Genomic DNA, 27,766 nt, shown 5'->3' with positions numbered 1-27,766 from the left:
CAGCAGTAGTGTCCTTTGTCCGTCTCACATCCCTTTCAGCTCTTTCCTCCTTTGCTCTCCTTTCTTCCCAACTGTGTCCAGTGTACTAGTCTCCATGCTTCATGGTACAGCAGCTTAGAGTGTCAAATCACCTCACAGTTGTTTCCTGAGAATTCCCTGTAGGAAATCTACAGCCTACTTCTGTGTAGCTGTGATGATTCTAAGTTAAGGTAAGGGTAGAAATTGGATTTTTAAATTTGAACAAAAATCACCATTTTTGCATTGTCCCCAGGCTTGTTATCCAGATCATACAGTTTATCTTTTGACCAGTAACATAACGTACATGTTAAAAAGCAAGTATAATGAGCTATATCTCAGTGTTTATTTCCCCTTCAGTTGTTTCCAAAGGCCCAGCCGAAGGCAGCTGGAATTGAAAAAGAGTAATCTGAGGATTTGTTAACTGTGTGTGCTTAAGTTTCTACAAGGTTTAAAAAGTCGCCTTGCTCTTTTCTGCTGTCTTTCCGTTCCACTAATGGTGCACGTGAATGTCCTGGCTGGTACTCTCTAGAGCATCAGTAATGCCAAAAAGAGAGGGAAGTGCTAGGTTGTTACTAGGTTGTGTTCCAAAGTCACTGTCCGGTTTCTAACTCTAATAATGAGGCAGGGTTACACTGGTGAATTTGAAATCATTGATGATCACAGAACGGGCAAAACTGTGAATTTCACAGGCAAGTTAAACAAGTGTAGTGATGTGATCAGCCCCAGATTTGCTGTGCAACTCAAAGATCTAGAAAAATGGCAGAATATTCTGCTCTTGCCCCATCAGTTTGGTTTCATTGTACTGACAGCTCAGCTGGCATTGTGGTCCACAAAGAAGCAAGACATAAAAACACACAGGGGAAAAAAACAAACAAACAAAAAACAAGGGGAATTCTTTTTCTAGGAACGTAATGCATACATAGAAATAAAATGCCTCAGTGGATTAAAGAAAAAATCACATCATCCTGGTTTCTCTTAGAATAACTCTTAGCTGTAGCATTTTCTTTTCTTCTGGCCTTCATATACCTTTAAATATGCAGCATATAAAGAAGGTTTCCAATTTTTTAGTAATAGTTCTGTTAAGGATACTTTTTTTTTATCTTAATATTCCTTACCTCAAGTCTCTCATGATACATTTTCTTTTTTGAGTATAGTGCACGGAAAAAGTGTTTGTCTTTTTAGGTTGGTTTATATTGTCCAAGAGTCAGATAACAGGAATTGTGTAACTCATTCATTCCATTTGTGTTTGTTGATAGCCACTGTGTTCAAGGCATTACACACACACTATATGTGACATACAGTCTCTGCCTTCCAAGAGCTCACTACCTAGTTGGAGAGACAAATGCATAGTCGAGAACTACAGTACAATGTGTTTATAGAGCTCTTGTGTTACTTGGGAATCTGTGAGAATCCTCAAGTTCATGACTGTAGCCCAGTCTGGGAGAGGAAGAGAGAAAGACTTCCTGAAAGAAATAACACGTGAGAGGCAGGTGAGGGAGAGCATTCTTTCAGCCAGAGGTATGAAGAGGTAGCCAGCGTGGTACATGTGAGGCCATAAAAAGTTTGGGTTTACGGCAGTAAAACTGTGGAGGAGATGGAGACTGGATACGTAAGCAAGAGCTAGATCATGGAGGGCATCACGTGCCTTGTTAAGAATCCCATAAGGGGGGACTTCCCTGGCAGTCCAGTGGTTAAGACTCTGCGCTCCCAATTCAGGGGGCACAGGTTCGATCCCTGGTTGGGGAACTAAGATCCCGCGTGCTGTATGGCGTGGCCAAAAAAAAAAAAAAATCCCATAAGGGTCTTGAGCGTGGGAGTGACTTTTTCAGGTTTCCGTTCCATGTTAGGTGGTTCACTCGTGCAGCTGTGGGGAAGATGGATTCAGAAGAGGAGGAAAGATGAGGTCTGGGGACTACTGCTGAAGTCCCAGATAGAAATGATGAGAACCGTGAACGTACGCAGAGGGGAACAGATTTGATAAATAGTAGGTACAGTCAGCAGAGCTTCATTTCGGTGACATGCCAGAGGGAAAGGTAATCAAAATAACATTCCGTTTTTGGCATGGGTGACTAGGTGAATGTTGGTGCCATCAACTGGAAGACTACAGGAAGAAGAGCAGGTTTAGGAGAGAAGATAAATGGATTTAGTTTGGGATATAAAAAGTTTGACGTTCCTGAGAACATCCAGATAGAGGTTCCAGCAGGCACTTATTTACATCATATTTCTTCAATTCCAAAATAAATATATGTGTGTGTGTATTTCGTGGTACCTCTTAGATTTGATGAAAAGCATTATGAGTTTGAAGCTCCAGGGAGAGAAATGAGGTGAGAAAGTAAGAGTGACCAGGGGGAACTTAGAGGTTCCTATAGGATGTCCAAGTGGAGATAAACTTTGGAATCTGAAGCTTGGGGAAGATGTCTGGGTTGCAAATATAGATTTAAGAGTCTGTCAATATAAAGGAGATGGTTGAAAACTCAAGAGTGAGCAAGATTATCTGGGGAAAGTGTCAGGAGCGAGAAGAGCAGAGGGATGAGTTTGGAACCGTAGGGAACACTGAGCAGCGTGGCCAGACTGGGAGAGTGCCAGGCCATGGATGCCAAGCCTGTCAGGAATTGGGATGGGCACTTAACAGTGTCAGTTGCCTAAGAGTGTTTCAGTCAGATAAGGCCTGACAAGTATCCATTGGATTTGGCAGTCAGGACGTCATGGATGACCTTAGCAAGAGCTGTTTCAGAAACATGGGGATAAATGCCAGATTGCAGTGGGTGAGGCTTTATGGGAAGTGAGGGAGTGGAGATGGCAAGGACTGTCAGTTTGCCAGAGCAGGAGGAGGAGGAGGAGGGACATTAGACGCCACCTAGAGGGAGATAGACGTCAAGGCAGGTATTTTTAAATGGGAGTGATGGGAGTATGTGTACAGTAAGGAGCCAGTAGCGGTTCAGAGTGCAGCAGAGAAGTGTGGTAGGTGACGGAGCGGTGTCTGCTCAGCAGGCATAGAGTAAAGGGAAAACAGAGGGAAGCATCCTCTGAACCTAGTAGAAAGAGGTCTGCATAGTTGTGAACGTAGATAAGTTTAGTGGGAAGTTATAACAAACCGTGCATTTTTCAGCTTCACCTGGGGTGGAGTGAGGGGCAGGGGGTGCTGGACTTGAGCACAGTGGTGAGGGTGTGATTTGATTGTTGAAGAAACTGCACTGAGGGTTTTAAGAGAGCGAAGACAACTGTGAGTGAGTGTGGGCTCTTCCCAGAACTACTCAGCTTCTCAAGCTCTCAGCAACGGGCTGGAGAAGGTGGATAGATTGTAGTGCTGATTTAGGATGAGGGTTTTGCCAGAGGGCTGTTGTGGAGTGGTAAGGGGTTAGATGCAGGGGAATCAAGGGTGCTGGCCCCTGTTGGAATCCTGGATATTGGGAGGGAGAGAAGGAAGAGACCAGAAGAGGCCAGTGGCCTTGGGAAAAAGTACAGGGATCAAAGGAATATATGTGTGAGAGGTAAGCACCTGAGTAAAGGAGGAATGTCAGAGGTCAGGGAGGCAGTTTAATATAGTCCTTAGAATAATGGGTTCTGGAGTCAAACTGGGTTTAGTCATAGTTCTACCACATTACTCTTGGGATCTGGGTTAAGTCACCCACCCACTCTGGGCCTTAGTTACCTCATCCATAAAATGGGGGTACTGATATGCTAGCTAGCTCAGAGGGCTTTTGCGACAAATGCTTATAATAAGCTATATTACTCAACAGATTTTGTAATGTTTGCTGTCATTGATTAGAGGGATCTCAGAGATTATGATCAGATAGTACAGTATTGGAATTTGTTTCCTGAGGTGTGTTAAGGTAAAGCAGTTCTTGTAATAAAATTTCTTGGTCCTCCAAGGTTGATAATAGAAGGGAAATCTCCAGTAGGGCTAGAGGTGACTGGACCTTATGGCACTATTCTTGTCCTTCCCCCCAGACTCACTTGTAATTATTACTGATGGGGGCACTTTAGGTGCTACCCCCATTCTTGCTTTATGTACCTGCAGTGCAGTAGCCCAGGCTTGGAGCCAAGACTCCTTCAGACCTAGTAGTAGCTATGAAATAAGACTGGAACATTTAAACAAGACTTCGATATGGGCCAGGAATAACAGAAGGAAAATAGAAATGCACCACATTAGATCATCTGACTTACAAGGTGCAGCCTACTTAGCTTTAGCTTATGAAGGACCGTAAGGCCACCTTGCTGCTGAGTTCCCTGTCTTCCCACAAACAGCATTCTCTCTGTCCTTCACCAGGGAATCCCTTTAAGCATGTGTAGATGACTTAAAGTCTAAAGCCAAGAGGAAAAGAACATCTTTGCCTGGCAGTAGATGTATTTCTCTGTTCTTGTTTTGTTTTGACTTTTATTTTACATTATTTATTTTTTGAAAACTTTGTGTTTTTAGAGCACCTTTAGATTTATAATAAAATTGAGAGGAAGGCACAGAGATTTCCCATTAACCCCTGCCCCAACATGTGCAGAGCCTCCTCCATTATCAACATTACTCACCAGAGTGGTACATTTTTTTTACCAAGGATGAGCCTACATCGACACATCATAACCACCCAAAGTCCTTAGTTTACCTTAGGGTTCACTGTTGGTGGTATATATTCTGTGGGTTTGGGCAAATGTATAAGAACACATATCCATCATTAAAATATCATAGTATTTTTACTGCCCTAAAAATCCTCTGTTCTCTGCCTGTTCATCTCCCCTGCCCCAGCTATATGTTTAGTTTTAGATGGAAAAAATTTGTTGTCTAATGTACCATGGTTCAAAAGGACACAGTAAAAGTTCCCATTAATTTTTCTACCAGTTATGTTTTCACTTACAGTAAAAAGAAATTAAATACTAACAGAACCCAGAAAACACCCAGAATCCCATCATCGTAACATCAGTTTTATTTTCCACATTCCCGTCCAAGTTGGTCATGTGCCATGATGGGCAGGTTATGTGAATTGAATTTGTTTTTTTTATGAAGACTTAATATGTGTCAAGTTCTTACCATGGTACCTAGTACATGGAATCACTCAGTGTTATTCTCTTTCTTGCCTCCCCTCATCCCCAGGAACTTCTGCTATTCTTAAAGGAATGTGATAACTCCTTGGGAATTCATACTTACTCCCTTCTGGGAATAAAGCACTGGTAACTGCAGCAGAACTGGAGTGTTCTGTGATACAAACCATGCAGCTTGTGATTCTAAGGACCAAATACAGTCAGAGAACTTACTAAGACTCGGAGTTGTCTTACTGAAGTCTGTTTGCTTTATTCCCAGATCTAGCCCATTCTGGTCCCCAGCTCTCTGCTCTCGTTGCTATAGGTCTGTTGCCTTGGTTGTCTCATCCTGAGCACAAGCTAGATGCTCAGTTTTGCTTTTGTGATTTGATTCAGGCTGTTAACCTCATCCAGGAGTCACTTCATCCTGCCTGTCTGAATACTATTTGCTCAAGGCTAATTCCTGTGATAACTCCAGCCAATGTGATCTTTCACTTCAACAATTGCCTAGCAAACGTATTCCTTACCGTAAAGTGTTGATTATATCGTTTGGTATTTTGTGGTTGCTCTCTTTTTCAAAGATTGATCTTTTGGTTTCATTGATTTTCTTTTTTTAATTTAATTTATTTATTTTTGGCTGCGTTGGGTCTTTGTTGCTGCGCGTGGGCTTTCTCTAGTTGCGGTTATCGGGGGCTGCTCTTCGTTGCGGTGCTCGGGCTTCTCATTGCTGTGGCTTCTCTTGTTGTGGACCACGGGCTCTAGGTGCACGGGCCTCAGTAGTTGTGACGCATGGGCTTAGTTGCTCCGCGGCATGTGGGATCTTCCCGGACCAGGGCTTGAACCCTTGTCCTCTCCATTGGCAGGTGGATTCTTAACCACTGCGCCACCAGGGAAGCCCTGTATCCCTCAAATTTTGATAGGTTTTCATTTTCATTCAGTTAAAAATGTTTTCTAATTTCCCTTGTGAGTTCCTTTTTTGTCGTTTTTTGTTTTTTTTTTTTTACTCAAATTATATATGTATTTTTAAATTTTATTTTATTTTATTTTATTTATTTGGCTGCATCGGGTCTTAGTTGCGGCACGCAGGGTCTTCAGTCATGGCATGCAGGATCTTTCAGTTGCGGCATGCGAACTCTTAGTTGCGGCATGCGTGTGAGATCTAGTTCCCTGACCAGGGATCAAACCCGGGCCCCCTGCACTGGGACTATGGAGTCCTAACCACTGGACCACCAGGGAAGTCCCTCCCTTGTGAGTTCTTATTTTACCCATAGGTTACTTAGAAGTATGTTGTTCAATTTTCAAATATTATTTGAGGGGTTTTCCAGGTATTTTTCTTTTATTAGTATCTAGTTTAATTCCATTATGGTCAGAAAACACTCTTTTTGATCTTAGTTTTCTCAAATGTATTTAGACTTGTTTTATGGTTTAGCATATATGGTGACTGTCTTTGTGTGTACTTGAGAAAGAATCTGTATTCTGCTTTGTTGGGTTTTACAAATGTCATTTAAGTTTAGTCAAGTGATTGTGTTGTTCAAGTCCTATGTCTTTTTTTTTTCTTTTGTCTATTTCTATCAGTTACTGAGAGAAGATTGTCATAAGTCGTGGATTTATTTCCCTTTTCAGGTTCCTCTTTTTATTTTTGGCTTTAGAGACACCATTCACTTTGTTAAAGACATCCAAGCTTATAACATAAAGACACATGACATTTTTCCAGAAATTTATATCTTTTTTGAGCACAGAAGAATGTCTGAAGTTCAGACTGCTCTGGTATCTTTTAAATATTTAGTCAAAGTTGGGCAAAGCATAATTGGCTTGGCTTACAGGTAGAAAACCAAGAAGGGAGTCATCAGGAGATGAGCAGGCTTAGGGGAGCAGGGAGCCGTCTCCTTGAGACCAAAATGCAAACTGACAAACTTTTTGTCCAAGAACCTGCATATGGGTGATGACCAAGGAGTGTGCCAGGTGGAATGCTGTATCGTGTACCTGAAGATACAGCTAGAATTAGAAATGAACTTTACAACTGGTGCACACATAGACATGTCAATAGATAGAAGCAACTCTGTTGACACCCCAGCAAGGAATATGTATTGTTCATACTGTTGGGCATAATTATATAATTTTTTTTTTGAATCTTATGCTTCAACAGTTCCATGATTTTTTGCTTCGTATATTTTGAAGCTCTGTTATTAGGTATGTAATATATTTATTATTTTTTTAAAGATTTAATTTTATTTATTTTTTGCTGCGTTGGGTCTTCGTTGCTGTGCGCGGGCTTTCTCTGGTTGCGGTGAGCGGGGTTGCTCTTCGTTGCTGTGCACGGGCTTCTCCTCGCAGTGGCTTGTCTTGTTGTGGAGCACGGGCTCTAGGCCTGCAGGCTTTAGTTGTGGCATGCAGGCTCAGTAGTTGTGGCGCACGGGCTTAGTTGCTCCATGGCATGTGGGATCTTCCTGGACCAGAGATTGAACCCGTGTCCCCTGCATTGGCAGGCGGATTCTTATCCACTGCACCACCAGGGAAGTCCCTAAGTATGTAGTATATTTAGAGTATTATATCTTCTTAATGAATTGACTCCTTTATCATCATGAAATATTCCTCTTTATTCCTTGTAATATTCTCTGTTCTGAAGTCTACTTTGTCTGATATCAGTAGTGCCCCTCTAGCTTTGTTTTGTGTGTGCATGGATGTCTTTTTCCATCCTTATACTTTTAATCTGTGTCATTATAATGAAAGTTAACTTCTTATAGATTGCATTTAATTGGTTCTTGCTTTTTAAATTAAGTTTAACAATCTTTGCCTTACAAATAGTCTAAGCACTCCAGTTAAGTTTAATATGACTGTCAGTGTCGTTGAGTTTAAATCTGCCATCTCGTTCTCTGTTCTTTATTCTGCTTTTTTCCTCTTTTCCTGCCTTCTTTTTTATTTATTTTTTAAACAGGAGAAAATCAAACGAAAGTTTCATAACATATATATGTGGGAGAGACCCAGGAAAACTAACTCATTTTCCTGCCTTGTTTTGGATTGAGTGGGGTTTTGGTATGATTTTAATTTATCTCCACACTTCGCTTTTATTAATACACTTCTTTGTTTTTTATTGGTTGCTCTAGGGTTTACAGTATATATCTCTGACTTACTGTGACCACTAGTCTACTATCACGTTACATATTGTACGAGAACCTTTCAATAATATACTTTCATTTTCCTCCTCAATCTTTGTAGTGTTTGTGTTTTTTTGTTTGTTTTGTTTTTGTTTTTGTTTTGGCCACGCCCCACGGCATGCAGGATCTTAGTTTCCTGACCAGGGATCAAACCCGTGCCCCCTGCAGTGGAAGTGAGAAGTCTTAACCACTGGATGGCCAGGGAAGTCCCTGTAGTGTTTTTGTCATATGTTTTAACTGTACCTGTATTATAAACGCAGTGATACTTTGTTACTGTTTTGGCTTTAAACAGCCTTTTTATCTTTTACAGAAATTACAAAATGAGAAAAAAATGTCTTGTACATTTTACCCACATACTTACTATTTCTGGTGTTCTCCATTACTTTATGTAGATCCAGATTTCCATTTGGTATTGTTTTCCTTCTGCTTAGAGAATTTCCATTAACGTTTCTTGTAGTAAAGGTGTACTGGCAATGAATACACTCTGCTTTTGTCAGAAAAAGTGTTTATTTTGCCTTCACTATTTTTACTGCAGCTTTACAATGTTGTTAATCCCATCTGTACATTTTAAAATTTCAGATATTGTAATTTTTATCTCTAAAAGTTTCATTTGGGTCTTTAACATCTTCTGTTTCTTTCCTCATTATGTTCATGTTTTTCTTTATATACTCAAGCATAATTATAAAACGTTTAATAGCTGTTTAAAGGTCTTTGTCTACTAATTCCATCATCTGTTGTTTCCAGGTCTATTTGTACTGATTGATTTTTCTTCTGTTTCTGGGTAATTTATTCCTGCTTCTTTGTATGCATCCAGTTTTTGGTTGGATGCTAGAAATTGTGTAATTTATATTGATTTATGGATTTTGTTATATTCCTTTAAAGAGTGTTGGGTTGTGTTCTGGTGTACAGTTCAGTAACTTGTGGTTTAGTCTGATCCTTTTGAGGCTTGCTTTTAATTTTAAGCTTCTTGGTTCTAGTGAATCCAGAGCACCCTTTCTTCTGGGGCTAATTTATCTCCACTACTAAGTTGATAACTTTCTGTGGCCTATACCTAATTCCCATTTATTACAAAGTCTCTGTATGGCTGGCGAGAACACAAACTGTTGTCAACCTTATGTGAGCTGTGGGACTTGTTCAGCTTACTGATCTGGTGGTGGTTCTTTCTTTGACCTCGGAGGTTTTTTGTTTTTTTTGTTTTTTTAACATCTTTATTGGAGTATAATTGCTTTACATTGTTGTGTTAGTTGCTGCTGTATAACAAAAAAATATGAAATGATTCACGAATTTGCGTGTCATCCTTGCACGGGGGCCATGGTAATCTTCCCTGTCTTGTTCCGGTTTTAGTGTATGTGCTGCCGAAGCAGGCACGACCTCGGAGTTTTACAGCCTGCAAAGGGATCCCTTCCTGGGTCTTCAAAGATCTCTCTCTCTCTCTCTTTTTTTTTTTGTTGCGCTGTGCAGCTTTTGCAGTATCTCAGTTCCCTGACCAGGGATTAACTGGCGCCACAGCAGTGAAAGCCCAGAATCCTAACCACTAGGCCACCAGGGAACTTGCAGATCTTTTTCTTTTTTTTTTTAAGTATAACTGACTTACAATATTATGTTAGTTTCAGGTAAACAATATAGTGATTTGCTCTTTTTACACATTACAAAATGATCACCAGGATAGGTCTAGTTACTATCTTTCACCACACAAAGTTATTATAATATTCCCTATACTGTACATTACATCCCCATGACTTACTTATTTTATAACTGGAAGTTTGTACCTCTTAGTCTCCCTCATCTATTTCACTCATTCCCCCACCCTTCCAAGTATCCGTGTTGTTGCAAATGGCAAGATTTCATTCTTTTTTTATGGCTGAGTAATATTTCTGTGTGTGTATGTGTATATACACATACCACATCTCCTTTATCCATTTATCTATCAATAGACATTTAAGTTGCTTCCATATATTGGCTATTGCAAATAATGCTGCAGTTAACATGGGGATGCACATATCTTTTCGAATTAGTGTTTTTGTTTTCTTCAGATAAATACCCGGGAGTAGAATTGCTAGATTGTATGGTTGTTCTATTTTTAATTTTTTGAAGAACTTACATACTGTTTTTTGTAGTGTCTGCACCACTTTACAGTACCATCAGTAGTACGCGAGGGTTCCCTTTTCTCCACATCCTTGTTAACGCTTGTTACTTGTCTTTTTGATACAATAGCCATTCTGACAAGTGTGAGGAGACATCTCATTGTGGTTTTGATTTGCATTTCCTTTATGATTAGTGATGTTGAGCATCTTTTCATGTGTCTATTGGACATCTTTATATCTTCTTTGGAAAAATGTCTCTTCAGCTCCTCTGCTGAATAGACATTTTAAATCAGGTTTTTGTTTTTGGTTTTTTTTTTTTTTTTTATGTTGAGTTGTATGAGTTCTTTGTATTGGGTTGGCCAAAAAGTTCATTCAGGTTTTCCCATAAGATGTGGAAAAACCTGAACGAACTTTTTGGCCAACCCAATATTTTGTGTATTAATCCCTTATCAGATATATCGTTTGTAAATATCACCTCCTGTTCAGTGGGCTTTCTTTCCATTTTGTTGATAATTTCTTTTGCTGTGCAAAAGCTTTTATTTATTTATTTATTTTTGGCTGTGTTGGGTCTTCGTTGAGGTGCACAGGCTTCTCACTGCAGTGGCTTCTCTTGTTGAGGAGCACGGGCTCTAGGCATGCAGGCTTCAGTAGTTGTGGCTCGCGGGCTGTAGAGCACAGGCCCAGTGGTTGTGGCGCACGGGCTTAGTTGCTCCGTGGCATGTGGGTTCTTCCTAGACCAGGGCTCAAACCTGTGTCCTCTGCATTGGCAGGCAGATTCTTAACCACTGCACCACCAGGGAGGTCCCTCTTCTAGGAGTTTTATAGTTTCAGGTCTTACATTTAAGTCTTTAATCCATTTTGCCTTTATTTTTGTATATGTTGTGAGAAAGTCCAGTTTGATTCTTTCACATTAGCTGTCTGGTTTTCCCAGCTCCGTGTGTTGAAGAAGCTGTCTTTTCCCCAGTGTATGTTCTTGCTTTCTTTGTTGTAGGTTAATTGACCATAACAGCATGGGTTTATTTCTGGGCTCTCTGTTCTGATCCATTGACCTATGGGTTTGTTTTTGTGCCACTACCATACTGTTTGAGTACCATAGCTTTGTAATATAATTTGAAATCAGGAGGTGTGATACTTTCTGCTTTGTTCTTTATCAGGATTGTTTTGGCTATTCAGGGTCTTTTGTGTTTCCATACAAATATTAAAATTATTGGTTCTACTTCTGTGAAAAATGTCTTTGGTATTTTGATAGGGATTCCATTGAATTTGTAGATGGACTTGGGGGTGTGGTCATTTTAACAATATTCTTTTTTTTAATTATTTTTATTTATTTATTTATGGCTGTGTTGGGTCTTCGCTTCTGTGCGAGGGCTTTCTCTAGTTGTGGCAAGTGGGGGCCACTCCTCATCGCGGCGCGCGGGCCTCTCACCACCGCAGGCTCTCCTGTTGCGGAGCACAGGCTGCAGACGCGCAGGCTCAGCAATTGTGGCTCACGGGCCCAGCCGCTCCGCGGCATGTGGGATCTTCCCAGACCAGGGCTCGAACCCGTGTCCCCTGCATTGGCAGGCAGATTCTCAACCACTGTGCCACCAGGGAAGCCCTCTTTTTTTTTTAATGTATTTATTTTGGGCTGTGTTGGGTCTTCGTTGCCGCGCACGGGCTTTCTCTAGTTGCGGCAAGTGGGGGCTGCTCTTCATTGCGGTGCATGGTCTTCTCATTGCGTTGGCTTCTCTTGTTGCAGAGCGAGCATGGGCTCTAGGCGCGTGGGCTTCTGTAGTTGTGGCATGTGGGCTCAGTTGTTGTGGCTCTCGGGCTTAGTTGCTCCGTGGCATGTGGGATCTTCCCAGACCAGGGCTCGAACCCATGTCCCCTGCAGTGGAAGTGCGGAGTCTTAACCACTGGACTGCCAGGGAAGTCCCTCACCAAGTTCTTACAGTTTTCCAAGTACAGGTCTTTTATCTCCTTGGATTGAGTTATTCCTAGTTGTTGTTTGGTTTGGTTTGGTTTGGGTTTTTTTGGTTTTTTGGTTTTTAGATTTTTTTTTTTTTCCTTGGTCGTACCCTGCAGCGTGTGGGATCTTAGTTCCCCAACCAGGGATTGAACCTGTGCCCCTTGCATTGGAAGCGTGGAGTCTTAACCACTGGACCACCAGGGAAGTCCCTGGTTTGGTTTGGTTTTTTGATGCAATTATAAATGGGATTGTTTTCATAATTTGTCTTTCTGATAGTGTTCAGAAATGCAATAGATTTCTCTATGTTAGATTTGTATCCTGCCATGTTACTGAATTCATTGATGAGTTCTGATAGTTTTTTGGTGCTGTCTTTAGGATTTTCTATGTATAATATCATGTCATCTGCAAACAGTGACAGTTTCACTTCTTTCCAATTTGGAAATTTTTTTTTAAAATATATTTATTTATTTATTTATTTTATTTATTTATTTTTGGCTGCATTGGGTCTTTGTTGCTGTGCGTGGGCTTTCTCTGGTTGCAGCGAGCGGGGGCTACTGTTTGTTGTTGTGTGAGGGCTTCTCATTGCAGTGGCTTCTCTTGTTGTGGAGCACAGGCTCTAGGCGTGCAGGCTTCAGTAGTTGTGGCACGCGGGCTCTAGAGAGCGCAAGCTCAGTAGTTGTGGCACATGGGCTTAGTTGCTCCGCGGCATGTGGGATCTTCCCAGACCACAGCTCAAACCTGTGTCCCCTGCATTGGCAGGCAGATTCTTAACCACTGCGCCACCAAGGAAGTCCCTGGATTTCTTTTTCTTGCTGGTTGCTGTGGCTAGGACTTTCAATAATATGTTGAATAAAAGTGGTGAGAGTGGGCATCCTTGTCTTGTTTCTGATCTTAAAGGAAATTCTTTCAGCTTTTTTTTTTTTTTTAATTTTTTGGCTGTTCTGCATGGCATGTGGAATCTTCCCTGCACCACCAGGGAAACCCAAATTTATGTTTTTATTGAAATGAAATTAACACTTTTAAAGTATACAATTCAGTGGTTTTCATTATATGCATAAAATTGTGCAGCCATCACCACTAATTCCAGAACATTTTCATCACCCCACAAAGAAACCCTATACCCATTAGCGGTCACTCACTCCCCATGTCCCTCCCTGCCCCAGTCCTCTGGCAACCCCTAGTCTACCTCCTGTCTGTATGGATTTGTTTCTTCTGGACATTTCATATAAATGGATCATGTATGTGACCTTTTTCGTCTGGTTTCTTTCACTTAGTATAATGTTTTCAAGGTTTATCCATGTTGTAGCATACATCAGTATTTCAGTCCTTATCATGGCTAAATATTCCATAATATGGCTGTACACAATTTTGTTTATTTATTTGTCAGTTGTTGGACATTTGGTTTTTTTCTACTTTTTGGCTATTACGAATAATGCTTTTGTGAACATTTGTGTACGCATTTTTGTGTGGATATATGTTTTTATTTCTCTTGGGTATATACCTAGGAGTAGAATTGTTGGGTCATATGGTAACTCTCTTTAACCTTTTGAGGAACTGCCAAGCTGTTTCAGTGTGGCTGCACTATTTCATATTCCTACCAGCAGTATATGAGAGTTCCATTTTCTCCACATCCTTGTAACTATCTTATAGCCATTGCAGTGGGTGTTAAGTAGTATCTCATAGTGATTTTGATTTATACACACTTCCCTAATGACATTGAACGCAAATCTTTCTTGAGAACTAGGGAGAATATAACTAATTGTATCTGGTGGTTCCTAGCCACACGCCCTGTCCCTGCAATGACTTATCTATAATTTACTTCTTTTTCACTATCTTCAGATTGTGAATAAGTGGAACACAGCTCTTATTGGCCTTATGACATACTTTCGGGAGGCTGTGGTGAACACCCAGGAGCTCCTGGACTTGCTGGTGAAGTGTGAGAACAAGATCCAGACACGAATCAAGATTGGCCTCAACTCCAAGATGCCGAGTCGCTTCCCCCCTGTCGTGTTCTACACCCCTAAGGAGTTGGGTGGACTTGGCATGCTCTCAATGGGCCATGTGCTCATCCCCCAATCTGACCTAAGGTAGGACTTGGCTGAAAATCTTGCTAGACCCTGAGGGAAGGGGATGTTTCTTTATTTTCAGTTTTTATTTTTTCTCTAATCTTGGTTGTGTCCCCAAACAGGTGGTCCAAGCAGACAGATGTAGGTATCACACACTTTCGTTCAGGAATGAGCCATGAAGAAGACCAGCTGATTCCCAACTTGTATCGCTACATACAGCCCTGGGAGAGTGAGTTCATTGATTCTCAGCGGGTCTGGGCTGAGTATGCACTCAAGAGACAAGAGGCCATTGCGCAGAACAGGTGGGCATCCAGGAGGGCATAGCAGTCCTGTTGAGGGGGGTGACCTTTGAGTCCTGCCTGGAGGTCAGGAGTAGAGCATGCCGTATTTTTATGGAGTCAAGGAAGTAAGTTGTATGTCTGACCCAATTTATCCTTGGCCAGGGAGGAATGCTGGACTCTTCATATGAGTATTTGTTTAACTTTGATCTTTTTTCCTTGGCAGACGACTGACCCTAGAAGATCTAGAGGATTCATGGGATCGTGGCATTCCTCGAATCAACACCCTCTTCCAGAAGGACCGGCACACACTGGCTTATGATAAGGGTTGGCGTGTCCGAACTGACTTTAAGCAGTACCAGGTACGTGGAGGGGATAGTGGAGAGATTTTCCCTGAATTAGGAGAGTCTGTGGCCATGCTGGGAACCTGGAGCAGTGGGCACCCAGAAGCTTCACTGTACCTGCCTTGCCATCTAGGTTTTGAAGCAGAACCCTTTTTGGTGGACACACCAGCGGCATGATGGAAAGCTGTGGAACCTGAACAACTACCGTACAGACATGATCCAGGCCCTGGGTGGTGTGGAAGGCATTCTGGAACACACTCTCTTCAAGGGCACTTACTTCCCTACCTGGGAGGGGCTTTTCTGGTGAGGACTCTGTTCTCCCCTTACAGTGACCTCTCACACGTCACAGCCCTCTGAGCTCATCCCTCATGTGCTTTTGTGTTCTACTGCGGTGTTGCCCACACAGCCACCCCAGGTGGTCAGCAGTGCTCTGGGGGATGGCAGGACGTCACTTTACCTGGTCTCTTCTGCTTCCCAGGGAGAAGGCCAGTGGTTTTGAGGAGTCTATGAAGTGGAAGAAACTAACCAATGCTCAGCGATCAGGATTGAACCAGATTCCCAATCGTAGATTCACCCTCTGGTGGTCCCCGACCATCAACCGAGCCAACGTGAGTGTGATTGATAGACATGGGAGATGGGAAGCTAAAAACAAGGGTTTCTACTTCCTTAATTATGTCCTGAGAACCTCTCGGTCTCTAGTGTCACTCTCTTTTTCCTGTCAGGTATACGTAGGCTTTCAGGTGCAGCTGGACTTGACAGGTATCTTCATGCACGGCAAGATCCCCACACTGAAGATCTCTCTCATCCAGATCTTCCGAGCTCACTTGTGGCAGAAGATCCACGAGAGCATCGTTATGGATTTGTGTCAGGTGGGCTAGAATTGAGGGGAGAGGATGCCACAAAAAGTCAAGTCAGCTGTCTCTTTTGGGTATGGGAAATCCACCCTCAGAGCTCCAAGGATGAGACTTCTGTTGTGGTCCCAGGTGCCACATTATCTTAAGTTCTATAAACCCTCATTCTAAGTGGGCTTCCATAACCAGTCATAACCTTTCCATCTTTGCCTCCAGGTGTTTGATCAGGAACTGGATGCACTGGAAATTGAGACTGTACAAAAGGAGACAATCCACCCCCGGAAGTCCTATAAGATGAACTCTTCCTGTGCAGATATCCTGCTCTTTGCCTCCTATAAGTGGAATGTCTCCCGGCCCTCATTGCTGGCAGACTCTAAGTAAGTGCCTTAGGACCCAGCCCTAGGCATCTAAGAAGCTTAGTTTTACTATTCTAGCAGCACTGCTTTAGAATTGTCCCTGGCTGCCTTTCTTTCTAATTTGAAACAAGTTCTGCCCCTGATTCTGTCAACACCCTCAGCCAGGTCTCCTAATTCTCTGGTGGGTCTTGCTGATCTGGAACAGGCAGAGGGGTTGGTTTTGAGATTTAGACATAGTGATTGAGAGTTCTTGTGGTTCTGGGGATATTGGTTGTGCCAGTGTCTTCCTGGAAGCCTAGACTCCTGACCCCTTTCCACCCTCAGGGATGTGATGGACAGCACCACCACTCAGAAGTATTGGATTGACATCCAGTTGCGCTGGGGGGACTATGATTCCCATGACATTGAGCGCTACGCCCGGGCCAAGTTCTTGGACTACACCACAGACAACATGAGTATCTACCCTTCACCCACAGGTGTGCTCATTGCCATCGACCTGGCCTATAACCTGCATAGGTAAGTTGAGGCTCAGAAGCATGTATTGATATTTTTCATCAGCCCCACACTTTATTGTATTTATTTATTTATTTTAATTTTTATTTATTTTTTAAAGATTTATTTATTATTTATTTTTGGGCGCGTCGGGTCTTAGTCACAGCACGCAGGATCTTTGTTGAGGCATGCAGGATCTTTTGTTGTGGCACACGGGCTCTTCGTTGTAGCACGCGGGCTTCTCTCTAGTTGTGGTGTGCGGGTTTTCTCTAGTTGTAGCGCGCAGGTTCTAGAGTTTGTGGGCTCTGTAATTGTGGCGTGTGGGCTCTGTAGTTTGCGGCACGCAGGCTCTCTAGTTGAGGTTCGATGATGAAGATGGCCCCATTGAGAGGCTTGGTGGTCAAGTTCCCTTCGAAGGTCTAAGGAATGAGTGAGAGCTCAGTAGTTGTGGCGCACGGGCTTAGATGCCCCGTGGCATGTGGGATCTTAGTTCCCAGACCAGGGATCGAACCCGCATCCCCTGCATTGTAAGGCGGATTCTTTACCACTGGACCACCAGGAAGTCCCTTAATTTTTATTTTACATTGGAGTATAGTTGATTTACAATGTTGTGTTAGTTTCAGGTGTACAGCAAAGTGATTTAGTTATACGTATACATATATATATTGTTTTTAGGATACTTTTCCCATATAGGTTATTACAGAGTATTGAGTAGAGTTCCCTGTGCTATATATACAATAGGTCCTTGTTGATTATCTATTTTATATGTAGTAGTATGTATACGTTAATCTCAACCTCCTAATTTATCCCTCCCCGCTGCCCCATACTTTAATATACACGTGTTTTTTTAGTTTGCCCAGGTGAGGTGAGGTTGGCCGTTTCCTCCACTGGGGTCACTGACTCTTTCTTCCCTGCCTCTACGTACGTGAGCAGGCACTCATTCTCAGCCTGGCCAACAGCCTTTTCTTCCTCTGTAGAGTCGCAGTTTGCCTTGTTCCTGGGACTGCCAGCCTGGTCTTAACCTTTCTTGCCTCTTCCACCCTCACAGTGCCTATGGAAACTGGTTCCCTGGCAGCAAGCCCCTCATACAGCAGGCCATGGCCAAGATCATGAAGGCAAACCCTGCCTTGTATGTGTTACGTGAACGGATCCGTAAAGGGCTGCAGCTTTATTCATCTGAGCCCACTGAGCCCTATCTGTCCTCTCAGAACTATGGTGAGCTCTTTTCCAACCAGATTATCTGGTTTGTGGATGACACGAATGTCTACAGAGTGACTATCCATAAGGTGAGAGTTAGATGCAGCGTGCGGGTGTGGGGCTCTGTATATGCCTGTGGGAGGGCAGCCGGGCAAGTGTGTGCATATTGGGAGGAAGGCGGTCTGGTTGTGTCTAGACTGTGCTAACTGATGTCATCATTCCTTAGACCTTTGAAGGGAACCTGACCACCAAGCCCATCAATGGGGCCATCTTCATCTTCAACCCACGCACAGGGCAGCTGTTTCTCAAGATAATTCACACATCTGTGTGGGCTGGACAGAAGCGTTTGGGGCAGGTGAGCATGTTAAAGCGTGGAGAGGCTGTAGAACCTTGCTGCCTCTTACTCTTTGGTATGTGGGGGGGGGGTGTATGTGACAGAGAGAATCTCCCGTTTCTCTCTTTGTAAGATTGAGGACATCTCATTTAAACTTTTTTCCTGAATTACTTAACTTGGGAAGTGTTCTTCTATAAGAGGTCCAAGAATATTTGAGGTCCTTCGTTACCTACGAGCTGGCGTCTCTGCTTCTTGAATCTCCCGTCTCTAACCTATCTTGAAGAGGGCTATGGAAAATCATCTTTCTAAAGGGAACAAGCACTCTTAAAATGTCATTTTCACCAAATCTCTTCTCCTCCTCAAAGCCTTTGGTAGCCCCTTTCTTTTTGCTGAATTAACTTTTTGGTTTCCTAGATACTTAATATCTGGTTGGCCTGTAACCTGTCCAGCCACAGTTCCTCTTCCTCTGTAGCACGGTTCCTCTGGCAGTCAGTCCAGGATCCTGGTATCCCAAACCCTGATGAGCATCTCCACCTCTGTGGCTTTGCTTTATAGGTCTTTGCTTCTAGAATGAACTCTTCTCTTCTGTTAATCACTGTCTTACTCATCCCTTAAGACTTCTTTCTTTGTGCAGCTTTTTATGACCTTTAGCCTTAATTTCTTTTGTCCCTGACATAGCGTGTATATAATCAAATACTAGCTTGTGGCACTGTGTGAGCTTTGTCTGGCCAGCTAGGTTGAAATACCCTTTGGGGCAAGGCCATTGGACGTTTTTTCTGTACCTCTGAAGTACCTAACATTCAATAGCAGTGTGCGATAGAAACATAGTCTAATTGTTTTAAGACTAGGATTTTTTGTTCTAGTTGACCTGGGAGGGTGGGGACTCAGTTTCCATGTTCTTCTCTCCTGCTTTTTAGTTGGCTAAGTGGAAGACAGCTGAGGAGGTGGCTGCCCTGATCCGATCTCTACCAGTGGAGGAGCAGCCCAAGCAGATCATTGTCACCAGGAAAGGCATGCTCGATCCATTGGAGGTGAGAGGTGGTGAATGAGGTAGAAGGAAAGAGGGCTGAGACCTGCTGGTTCTGTTTCTAAACTTGGACTTGATCTTGTCTCAGGTGCACTTGCTGGACTTCCCCAATATTGTGATCAAAGGATCAGAGCTCCAGCTCCCCTTCCAGGCTTGTCTCAAGGTGGAAAAGTTTGGGGATCTCATCCTTAAAGCCACTGAGCCGCAGATGGTTCTCTTTAACCTCTATGATGACTGGCTCAAGACTATCTCATCTTACACGGTATGAAGCCACCTCACGAGGAGGGAGGGTCACTCTAAGAGGAGTGGGTTTGGGGTCACAAGAAGGTCCTGTGCCTTAGCTTTTCCCACAGGCCTCTTATGGGGCCATTTTCACATCTTCAGCCTGTGCATGGGCCAGTGACTCTGCATATCAGGTTGACTCATGGTGAGGGGAGCACCGTAGGGTTTGAAATGGGTTCTTGGGTCTCCTGAAAGGATAGGATGGAGGAGAGGGGAAGAACATCAAGTAGCTGACCTCCTCCCATGCTGCCACATCTCTCCCCAGGCTTTCTCCCGCCTCATCCTGATTCTGCGTGCCCTGCATGTGAACAACGACCGGGCGAAGGTGATCCTGAAGCCAGACAAGACTACGATCACAGAACCACACCACATCTGGCCCACTCTGACTGACGAGGAGTGGATCAAGGTGGAGGTGCAGCTCAAGGACCTTATCTTGGCTGACTATGGCAAGAAAAACAAGTGAGCAGTGGTGGGGATACAGATGAGAGATCCAAAAAGGGTAAAATGGGTGGCTCAGTATATGCCTTCTGGGTTTTTTGCAACATTTTAAGCTCAGAAGTTTCTCAAGAAATTGTCCTGGAGATGCCTATAGAGGAGAGGTAGGTAGGCAGTGTCTTCAGATGGTGTAGGAAGCGTCCGTGTCTCAGGGCTCGGGCTGACACTTCGGCGCTATTCCTCAGCAGAGGCACTGTTGCCATTTTGAACGGGGCATTTCCTTACTGTCCATACATTACAGGAAGTTCTAACATCCCAGACCCCCAGGTACCACAGCTAATAACACACACACACACACCTTCCTTCTCTCTCCTTCCCTGTCATTGTGGCAACCAAAAATGTTCACCGAGTAAGGGTGCGGACACACCAACTGTGATTGAGAACTTGTTCTAGGATTTCCGTTTTTGAGAGTTTTTCCGGTTCCAGGGCACTTTTTGTTGAGGAAAAGTGGGAGGTATGAATGCTGAGCAGGTTTGAGCATGGCTGAAAGGTGTACAGGCACAGGGCCAGCCTGGGATGTGACAAATCTTATCCGTATTAGTGTATTTCCACTTCACACTTCAAGTGTCACTTGAAGATTATCTGGGGTCAGAGTATGGGCTCTCCTGTCCCACCAAGTTACACCTTGCCATTGGGGCATAAGTGACCAAGGGGAAGGGATCCTTGTGGTGTGACCCACACTGTCCCCACAGTGTGAATGTGGCATCACTGACACAATCAGAAATTCGAGACATCATCCTGGGTATGGAGATCTCGGCACCATCACAGCAGCGGCAGCAGATAGCTGAGATTGAGAAGCAGACCAAGGAACAGTCACAGCTGACTGCAACCCAGACTCGTACTGTCAACAAGCATGGTGACGAAATCATCACCTCTACCACCAGCAACTATGAGACCCAGACTTTCTCATCTAAGACTGAATGGAGGGTCAGGTAGTATAAGGGGCAAGAGGGGTAAGGATGGAAAGGCCTACTGATGCTACCTGAGGTGCTTGAGTTGAGAAATGCCAACATTCCCTACCTGTTTTTAGGGCCATTTCTGCCGCCAACCTGCACCTAAGGACCAATCACATCTATGTTTCATCTGATGACATCAAGGAGACTGGTTATACCTATATTCTTCCCAAGAATGTGCTTAAGAAGTTTATCTGCATATCTGACCTTCGGGCCCAAGTGAGTATGTTTGTTCAACTAGGCCACAGTGTGTGCCAGGCATTTTATGTGCCTAAAACTCACCTGAGATTTCCTGGAACTGGAGGTGCTGGTTTTGAAATTGATAGATGAGTAAATATACAAGGATAGCCAAAACAGGGAGGAGGGTTTCGGCCCCCACCAGATACCAGAACATTATAAAGCTGTGGCAATTGAGAAATGATGTATTATTGGCCTAGAAGTTATTGGAAGAGGATATATAGTCAGAAACAGATTCATGTGTATATAATAAATGTGTTGTATCACTTGAGGATCCCACTTCATCTGTGGGATTAAGCGTGCCTTATGATACTGAAACAGTCAGCAAAAGGAGGCTTGATCCCTGCCTCATAGCACTTAAAGAAGTCAAATCCAGGTGGAGTACAAATCTGAACGTAAAATACTAAACTGTAGTAGAGTATTAGAAGAAAATGTTTATCGTCTTAAAGTTAGAATAACCTTCTTAAACACAAAGCCATCATCAAAATTAATAACTTGTGCGTGACAAAGGGTACCACAAAAGACAAACTAAAAACAGGAAGAAAATATTTGCGTAACTCTAAGATATAGTGGGTTTGGATCTAGAATAGGGAATTCTCAGAAGTTGATTTTTATAAAAGATAACTGTAGAAGAATGGGCAAAGGAGTATGAAGGTAGTTCAGAAAAGGAACTAAAGGTGGAAAATATATGAAAAGATGGTCAACTTTACTAGTAATCAGGGAGAATCATATTTTATAAAATACCAATCTGTGGCCTCAGTTTGGTGAATTTGAAGATTGTTAGTATCCTGTGTTGGGTGAGTTTATAGGAACACAAGTTTTCTTACTTTGTTCATGACAATGTAAAATTTAAAGTACTGCCGAGTGCTGATTTTATAGATGTGTTCAGTTTGTGGAAATGCATGAGCTCTGTGCTTGTGTGCTCATTTGTTTATGGACACTGTACTTAAATACTTAAATAATCAACTGGGGAATGTGTGAGCAGTGCCGATTCCTGGACCCCACCCAAGAGATTCTGATGTGATAAGTCTGAGATGAGGTCCTCGTTTAGCATTTTGAATAAGCACCCCCAGGCGTTTTTGATGCAGGAGATTCTGACCACATTTTGAGAAACTCTGTCCTTGTTCTTGGAGAAGGGAATTAAACACAGGGCTGACAGCCCCAAATCTGGGCTTGTACTAAGAATCTCTTTGGTTCTTGACACCCTTGTCTCCAGATTGCAGGGTACCTCTATGGGGTGAGCCCACCAGATAACCCCCAGGTGAAGGAGATCCGCTGCATCGTGATGGTACCACAGTGGGGCACTCACCAGACTGTGCACCTGCCTGGCCAGCTGCCTCAGCATGAGTACCTCAAGGTTAGCGGGGGTGTGGGAGAACCGGGGCTTTCTGCTCTCAAGGTGGTGGAGGGAAGGCAGGGGTGTTACTCTCACGGGTGGGATTCCTGTCTGCAGACGGGGCTCTAAATAGCTTTTCACTGCTCTACCCACAGGAGATGGAACCCTTAGGTTGGATCCACACTCAGCCCAATGAATCCCCCCAGCTGTCACCCCAGGATGTCACCACCCATGCCAAGATCATGGCTGACAACCCATCTTGGGATGGCGAGAAGACCATTATCATCACCTGCAGGTGGGGTTGGGCCGCCTTGGGAAGAAGTACGATGGGGCAGGCATTGCAGGCCAGGGCCCAGGAATGGTAGCCTGAGCGCTGACTCTGTCCTCACTCCTCTTGCAGCTTCACACCAGGCTCCTGCACCCTGACAGCCTACAAGCTGACCCCCAGTGGCTATGAATGGGGCCGCCAGAACACAGACAAGGGCAACAACCCCAAGGGCTACCTACCCTCGCACTACGAGAGGGTCCAGATGCTACTGTCAGACCGCTTCCTTGGCTTCTTTATGGTCCCTGCCCAGTCCTCATGGAACTACAACTTTATGGGTATGTGAGGCAGGGTGCGGGGTGGTGGCGGGGCACACAGGAAGGTGGGGTTGGGGTTCGGCCATCACCCTTTAGCACTTGGGGCCGGACTCTGGTTTGGAGATGGCCCAGGACCCAGCAGGGTGAGGCAGGTGGACCTTGTCAACACTGGCCCTTTCCTTCTACTCCAAGGTGTTCGGCATGATCCCAACATGAAGTATGAGCTGCAGCTGGCAAACCCCAAAGAGTTCTACCACGAGGTGCACAGACCTTCCCACTTCCTCAACTTTGCTCTCCTGCAGGAGGGCGAGGTCTACTCTGCGGACCGAGAGGACCTCTATGCCTAGTTGTCTCCTCACCTCCTGCTTCAGACTCCCCAGAGGCCAGAGCCTTTTACCCTCACAGACAAGCTGGTGACATTCAGCAGCTTGGCCCCTTTTTCCTCTTATTTTGTGCTTATGTTGTTGACCTCGTGGTGACTTGTAATTCTGAACAAAGTATAATAAATTTTGTATAAATAGGAGTTTTTGAGTTTTTTTTTCCCCTCAGCTCGAATTCTGGGTGTAAGGATGGCAGAGGCCAGACTTGTTCACAGCAAGCTGCTGGACTGATCCTTGAGGCTCCCCTGATACTCAAGAGCTATGGGGGTAAATACACTCTAAACTCAGAGAACTGAAGGGGACTTGGGCCTTCACACTCCTGCTGCCATGATGACATTTGCCAATTTCCCTCCAAAATACTTGGAAACACTCACCGCTTTTCAACATCTCTTGGAGCAGTCTGCAGCTGTGGTGCCCAGCCTAGCCCTTTAAGCTTTGTGTCACTCTCAGTCTGTCTTGGAAGCAGGCACATGGCTGGACAGTTGGCTGCCTCTGGTTGAGGCCAGTGACAGCTCTCCTACCTCTCACCTCTTGCCTGGAGAGTTGGCAGCCAAGTCAGGCCCCATGACTCCAGACACAGGGGTGGAGCCTGGTGTGGGCACTGGGGGGAGGGCTTGACGAAAGTGACCACTTACAGCCCTGAGCCTCAGCTCCTGGACACCTGGCTGGAAGTTGGCTGTCCTGCTTCCTGTGACCTTGGGGGCTTGAACAGGACAGGGAGCAGGGCACTCAGACTCTCCTTCCCCAGCCTTTTTCCCTTAATCCCTCCTCCCTTGTCGCTTCTACCCCGCCCTCTACCGTCCAAAACTGCTTCCTGGGCCAGGACTGGTCGGCCTTTTCCTTCCCCAGTTGTGGGAAGGAGGGTGTCGCAGCCCTAGTCGCCTTCGGGGGACATGGAGCCCAGGAGGGTGGGGCCTGGGGCGCACTGCTGGGGGCCTCGGGTGGCCGCGGGGTCGGGGACGGCTGCGGAGCTCGTGTACTTCCTAGCGGGGGCCTTGGGCACTGAGCTGAAGGAGCTGGCGCGCCGCTTCGGGCCGGAGGCGGCGGCCGGGCTCGTGCCGCTGGTGGTGCAGGCGCTGGAGCTCCTGGAAAAGGCGGCTGTGGGGCCCGCCCCGGACTCGGTGAGTCACGGCGCCCTCCCTTAGCCGCCCGCGGGCTGGCGGGCCCCGGCCCTGACGGCGCGGCCTCTCCAGCTGCAGGTATCCGCGCAGCAGGCCGAACTCGAGCTGCGGCGGCTGCGGGAGGAGAACGAGCGCCTCTGCAAAGAGTTGCGCTCTGGGCCACAGGGTGAGTGCGGGCCTGCCGGGGCCCGGGGGCCGGGAGGCTCAGGGCCTCTCCCCGCGGGCCGCCGCTGAGAACGCCCCTTCCTCAGAGGAGCGCGCTCTGCTGCGGCAGCTCAAGGAGGTGACCGACCGCCAGCGGGATGAACTCCGGGCGCACAACCGCGACCTGCGGCAGCGCAGCCAGGAGACGGAAGCGGTGAGGGCAGGGCGGGGCGACGTGCGGGGGCGGGGCTCTCCCGGCCCTCCGGCGCCCCGCCCACCAGCCCCCTTTGCTCCGCCCACAGTTGCAGGAGCAGCTGCAGCGCCTCCTGCTGGTGAATGCGGAGTTGCGGCACAAGCTGGCCGCAGTACAAACCCAGCTGCGCGCCGCGCGGGACCGCGAGAGCGAATCAGAGCGGCGGCGCGAAGCGACCTTGGAGCCCGCGCCAGAGCAGGCGCAGGGCCAGGCCGCGGCGCCCGGGTGCGAGCAGAGGCAGGAGCCCGAGACGGCAGCCGCGGGCACAGGAGCCCCGGAGACCCATGAGGACCGGGTGAGTGCCGGATGAGGTCAGGGACCGGTCCGGCACTCGGGAAAGGTTTGCTGTGCTGCGTAGTTAGGGCCACCGGGAAGTTGGAAGGTGGCACGAATGTGCGCCCCTAGCCGGCCTCCGCCCCCAGTCTCAGCCAGAGCACCGGTCTGGCATCTATTGTAGCGCCCTGGCCTCCCAAGTCTCCCTGCCAGTCACCCTCTAGCGTCCCTCTCCAGCCGAGGCGCCCCCCTGACCAAGCCTGTCCTTCCGCAGGTGGATGCGCTGCCGCCGCCAGGACGCCCCCCCAAGGTAGGGCAGTGCGGCTTCAGTCGAGAGGAGGTTGAACAGATCCTTCAGGAGAGGAATGAGCTCAAAGCCAACGTGTTCCTGCTGAAGGAGGAGTTGGCCTACTTCCAGCGGTGAGGGCGCAGGACAGGGGTCGGGAGGCTCGGGGGCACCACTTGCACCTGTTCCCAGGCCTCGGTTCACCCTCCTCATTCTTTGGGTCATCGATATAGCCACGCTGTCGTGTGCCGGGCACTGGAGGACGAGAATCACAAAGCCCCTGCCCTCCTGGAACTTCTTCCACATGGGGTGGGCCATTGCAAAGGGTCACAGCAGCCATCAAGGAAGTATTCCTAGGAGGGGTGACATCTAAACTAAGGTCGGGGGGTTAGCAAGGCAGAGTGTTTCCAAAAGGGGGAACAACATGCACAGGTACTTGGGACGAGACCTACTCTTGGCATCCCCACTGCTTTTTCTCTGCCCCTCCCCCTCCTCTGTAGGGAGCTGCTCACAGACCACCGGGTCCCCGGGCTTCTGCTCGAAGCCATGAAGGTGGCTATCAGGAAGCAACGAAAGAAGATCAAGGCCAAGATGTTAGGGACCCCAGAGGAAGTAGAGAGCAGGTAAGTCCCTGCCTCCATTCCCACTGAGCCTGGTCACCTTCTGAGCCTGTTGCCTCAGACTGTACCTGTCACCCCAATCTAGTCACACCTTGAGCCTGTCACCTAACTTAGTCACTTCTAGAACCTAACCTGGCCTGGTCACCCCCTGAGCCTGCCATCCTGAGCGCACCACCCTTCTCTCCGGATCGCACTGCTCCCACCGGCCATGCTCCCCGTACATCCTGCTGAAGAAACCTGCTAATTCTGCTTCTCCACAGTCAGTTTTCGGTTTCTTGTCTTGGCTGCATCTGTTTGTTCTCAGATGGGTAAGGCTGTATCTGCAGTCTTGTCAGGGGCCTGCTGTGTGTCAGGCTAGAAAATAAAAGCCTCAAGAGGGCACTTCCCTGGCGGTCCAGTGGTTAAGACTCCGTGCTTCCAGTGCAGGGGGCACGGGTTCGATCCCTGGTCGGGGAACTAAGATCCCGCATGCCGTGGGGCACGGCCAAAAAGAAAAAAAATCCTCTAGTTGTCCTCCGTCGCCCCTGCTTTTCCTTCTCTCCAGCTTTGGGGGCCCTGAAGTCACTTTGTCCTCCCCTGTCTGCTCCTGGGGGCGGCACAGAAGGCTGAACATAGCTGGAGTCCCGCTGTCCCTCAGGCCCTTGACAAATGACCCTCACAACTCCTCTCTCCTCTGCCTCAGTGACGATGAGGATGGCTCATGGCTCCTGCTCTCCAGGGATAAGGGAGACCACCTCCAGCCCCCACCCCCTGAGTCCAGAATACAGAGTTTGTATGTTGGGGGAAGAGGAAGGACAAATGTGGTGGGAGTGGAGGGACCCCACCTTTCCCGCTCCACTGCTGCTCACCCAGCCGCCCTGAGCTCTGAGCATGCCCGTCCCCTCCCGCTCCTCTGGTGGCCCCTTGACCTCCCCCTGCCTCATGCTGCCCTTTCGTCCTCTTGAGTCCCCTTTTTACAGCACCCCCTGCCTTCGGCCCCTATCCTTGACCTCCCTGGCATCCAGTCTCAGAGCACCTCTTGGCTCTCCCCGCAGCTTGGGCCTGTGGTATCGGGGTGAAACCGAGGCCCCTGAAGCGGAGGCCGGCATTGCGGCTACCAGCGAGGTACGGGGAGGAGAGGAGGCTCCACAGCCACCGCACTTGGAGCCTGTGGGCAGCCTGACAGCCCCCAACTCCTGACCGGCCCTGCTCTGCTCTCGATGAATATCTTCATCTGGGGTCCCAGCTGCCCCAGAGGCCTGACTTCGGAGTCTGTTTGGGGGTGGATGTGTGACCTCAAATGAGGACAGGGCTCCCTCCTTCCCCGCCCTCCCCGGGCTCTTTTCTAACCCTGGCCTGAGCCGGGGTGTGACGGGGAGCTCAACCTACCTTCCTTCCTGTATCTCTGTGCCAAGCCTCCAGGGCCAGATAAAAGTGCTGCTTCTGTGAGTTTCAGTTTCCCCATCCATGAAATGGAGAGTTGACTACCTCCCTCCCAGGTGTTTGTACGGATGGCCTAAGCTAATGTAATAAAGCAACTGCCCGTGATACCCAGAAACTGCTCCATGTCTGTCTGTCAGTGGTCTGCCCCGGCCCAGCTCTGCCAGGAAGTTCCCCTTGGTTGTCACTGGCTGGGGAGGCTTCTCCCAGCGCGGACCTCCAGTG

General features: G+C 46.5%; 2 protein-coding genes and 1 pseudogene across 6 annotated transcripts in view; all 3 read left to right on the top strand.

Annotated features, from left to right (window-relative positions):
* LOC309617888 (small ribosomal subunit protein uS8 pseudogene) lies at window positions 1-7,844 on the top strand (annotated as a pseudogene). Its single transcript has one exon. The product of its transcript is annotated as a small ribosomal subunit protein uS8 pseudogene (transcript).
* Window positions 1-23,568, top strand: part of PRPF8 (pre-mRNA processing factor 8) — a 35,456-nt gene extending 11,888 nt beyond the window's left edge. The window contains exons 25-43 of the mRNA XM_082370513.1: window positions 14,055-14,302; window positions 14,404-14,583; window positions 14,786-14,921; window positions 15,037-15,206; window positions 15,382-15,511; window positions 15,626-15,772; window positions 15,971-16,131; window positions 16,435-16,626; window positions 17,651-17,888; window positions 18,026-18,154; window positions 19,051-19,164; window positions 19,249-19,422; window positions 19,708-19,901; window positions 20,630-20,869; window positions 20,968-21,109; window positions 22,344-22,484; window positions 22,619-22,758; window positions 22,864-23,066; window positions 23,238-23,568. Coding sequence (XP_082226639.1) covers window positions 14,055-14,302; window positions 14,404-14,583; window positions 14,786-14,921; window positions 15,037-15,206; window positions 15,382-15,511; window positions 15,626-15,772; window positions 15,971-16,131; window positions 16,435-16,626; window positions 17,651-17,888; window positions 18,026-18,154; window positions 19,051-19,164; window positions 19,249-19,422; window positions 19,708-19,901; window positions 20,630-20,869; window positions 20,968-21,109; window positions 22,344-22,484; window positions 22,619-22,758; window positions 22,864-23,066; window positions 23,238-23,392 — 3,234 coding nt within the window. The 3' untranslated portion in view covers window positions 23,393-23,568. The remainder of the gene's footprint in view (window positions 1-14,054; window positions 14,303-14,403; window positions 14,584-14,785; window positions 14,922-15,036; window positions 15,207-15,381; window positions 15,512-15,625; window positions 15,773-15,970; window positions 16,132-16,434; window positions 16,627-17,650; window positions 17,889-18,025; window positions 18,155-19,050; window positions 19,165-19,248; window positions 19,423-19,707; window positions 19,902-20,629; window positions 20,870-20,967; window positions 21,110-22,343; window positions 22,485-22,618; window positions 22,759-22,863; window positions 23,067-23,237) is intronic.
* A 561-nt stretch (window positions 23,569-24,129) lies between these two features.
* On the top strand, window positions 24,130-27,659 carry RILP (Rab interacting lysosomal protein). Of its 4 annotated transcripts, XM_082370751.1 has the most exons (8): window positions 24,139-24,546; window positions 24,619-24,712; window positions 24,798-24,904; window positions 24,993-25,238; window positions 25,491-25,636; window positions 26,003-26,125; window positions 26,805-26,894; window positions 27,157-27,659. In XM_082370751.1, exons 1-8 carry the CDS (start codon window positions 24,319-24,321, stop codon window positions 27,299-27,301), a joined length of 1,179 nt encoding a protein of 392 aa, XP_082226877.1. In that variant the 5' UTR covers window positions 24,139-24,318; the 3' UTR covers window positions 27,302-27,659. The 4 variants fall into 4 exon arrangements, with proteins under 4 accessions (XP_082226876.1, XP_082226878.1, XP_082226879.1 ...); XM_082370750.1 differs by lacking the exon at window positions 27,157-27,659 and having other exon boundaries at window positions 24,130-24,546; window positions 26,805-27,150; XM_082370752.1 differs by lacking the exon at window positions 26,805-26,894 and having other exon boundaries at window positions 24,134-24,546.
* The last annotated feature ends 107 nt before the right edge of the window (window positions 27,660-27,766 follow it).

The sequence above is a fragment of the Balaenoptera borealis genome (assembly GCF_965194805.1).
Source record: "Balaenoptera borealis genome assembly, chromosome: 20".
Taxonomy (NCBI): domain Eukaryota; kingdom Metazoa; phylum Chordata; class Mammalia; order Artiodactyla; family Balaenopteridae; genus Balaenoptera; species Balaenoptera borealis.
The sequence above is the reverse complement of the archived record's forward strand: the minus strand, read 5'-3'. Positions and strand labels throughout refer to the sequence as shown.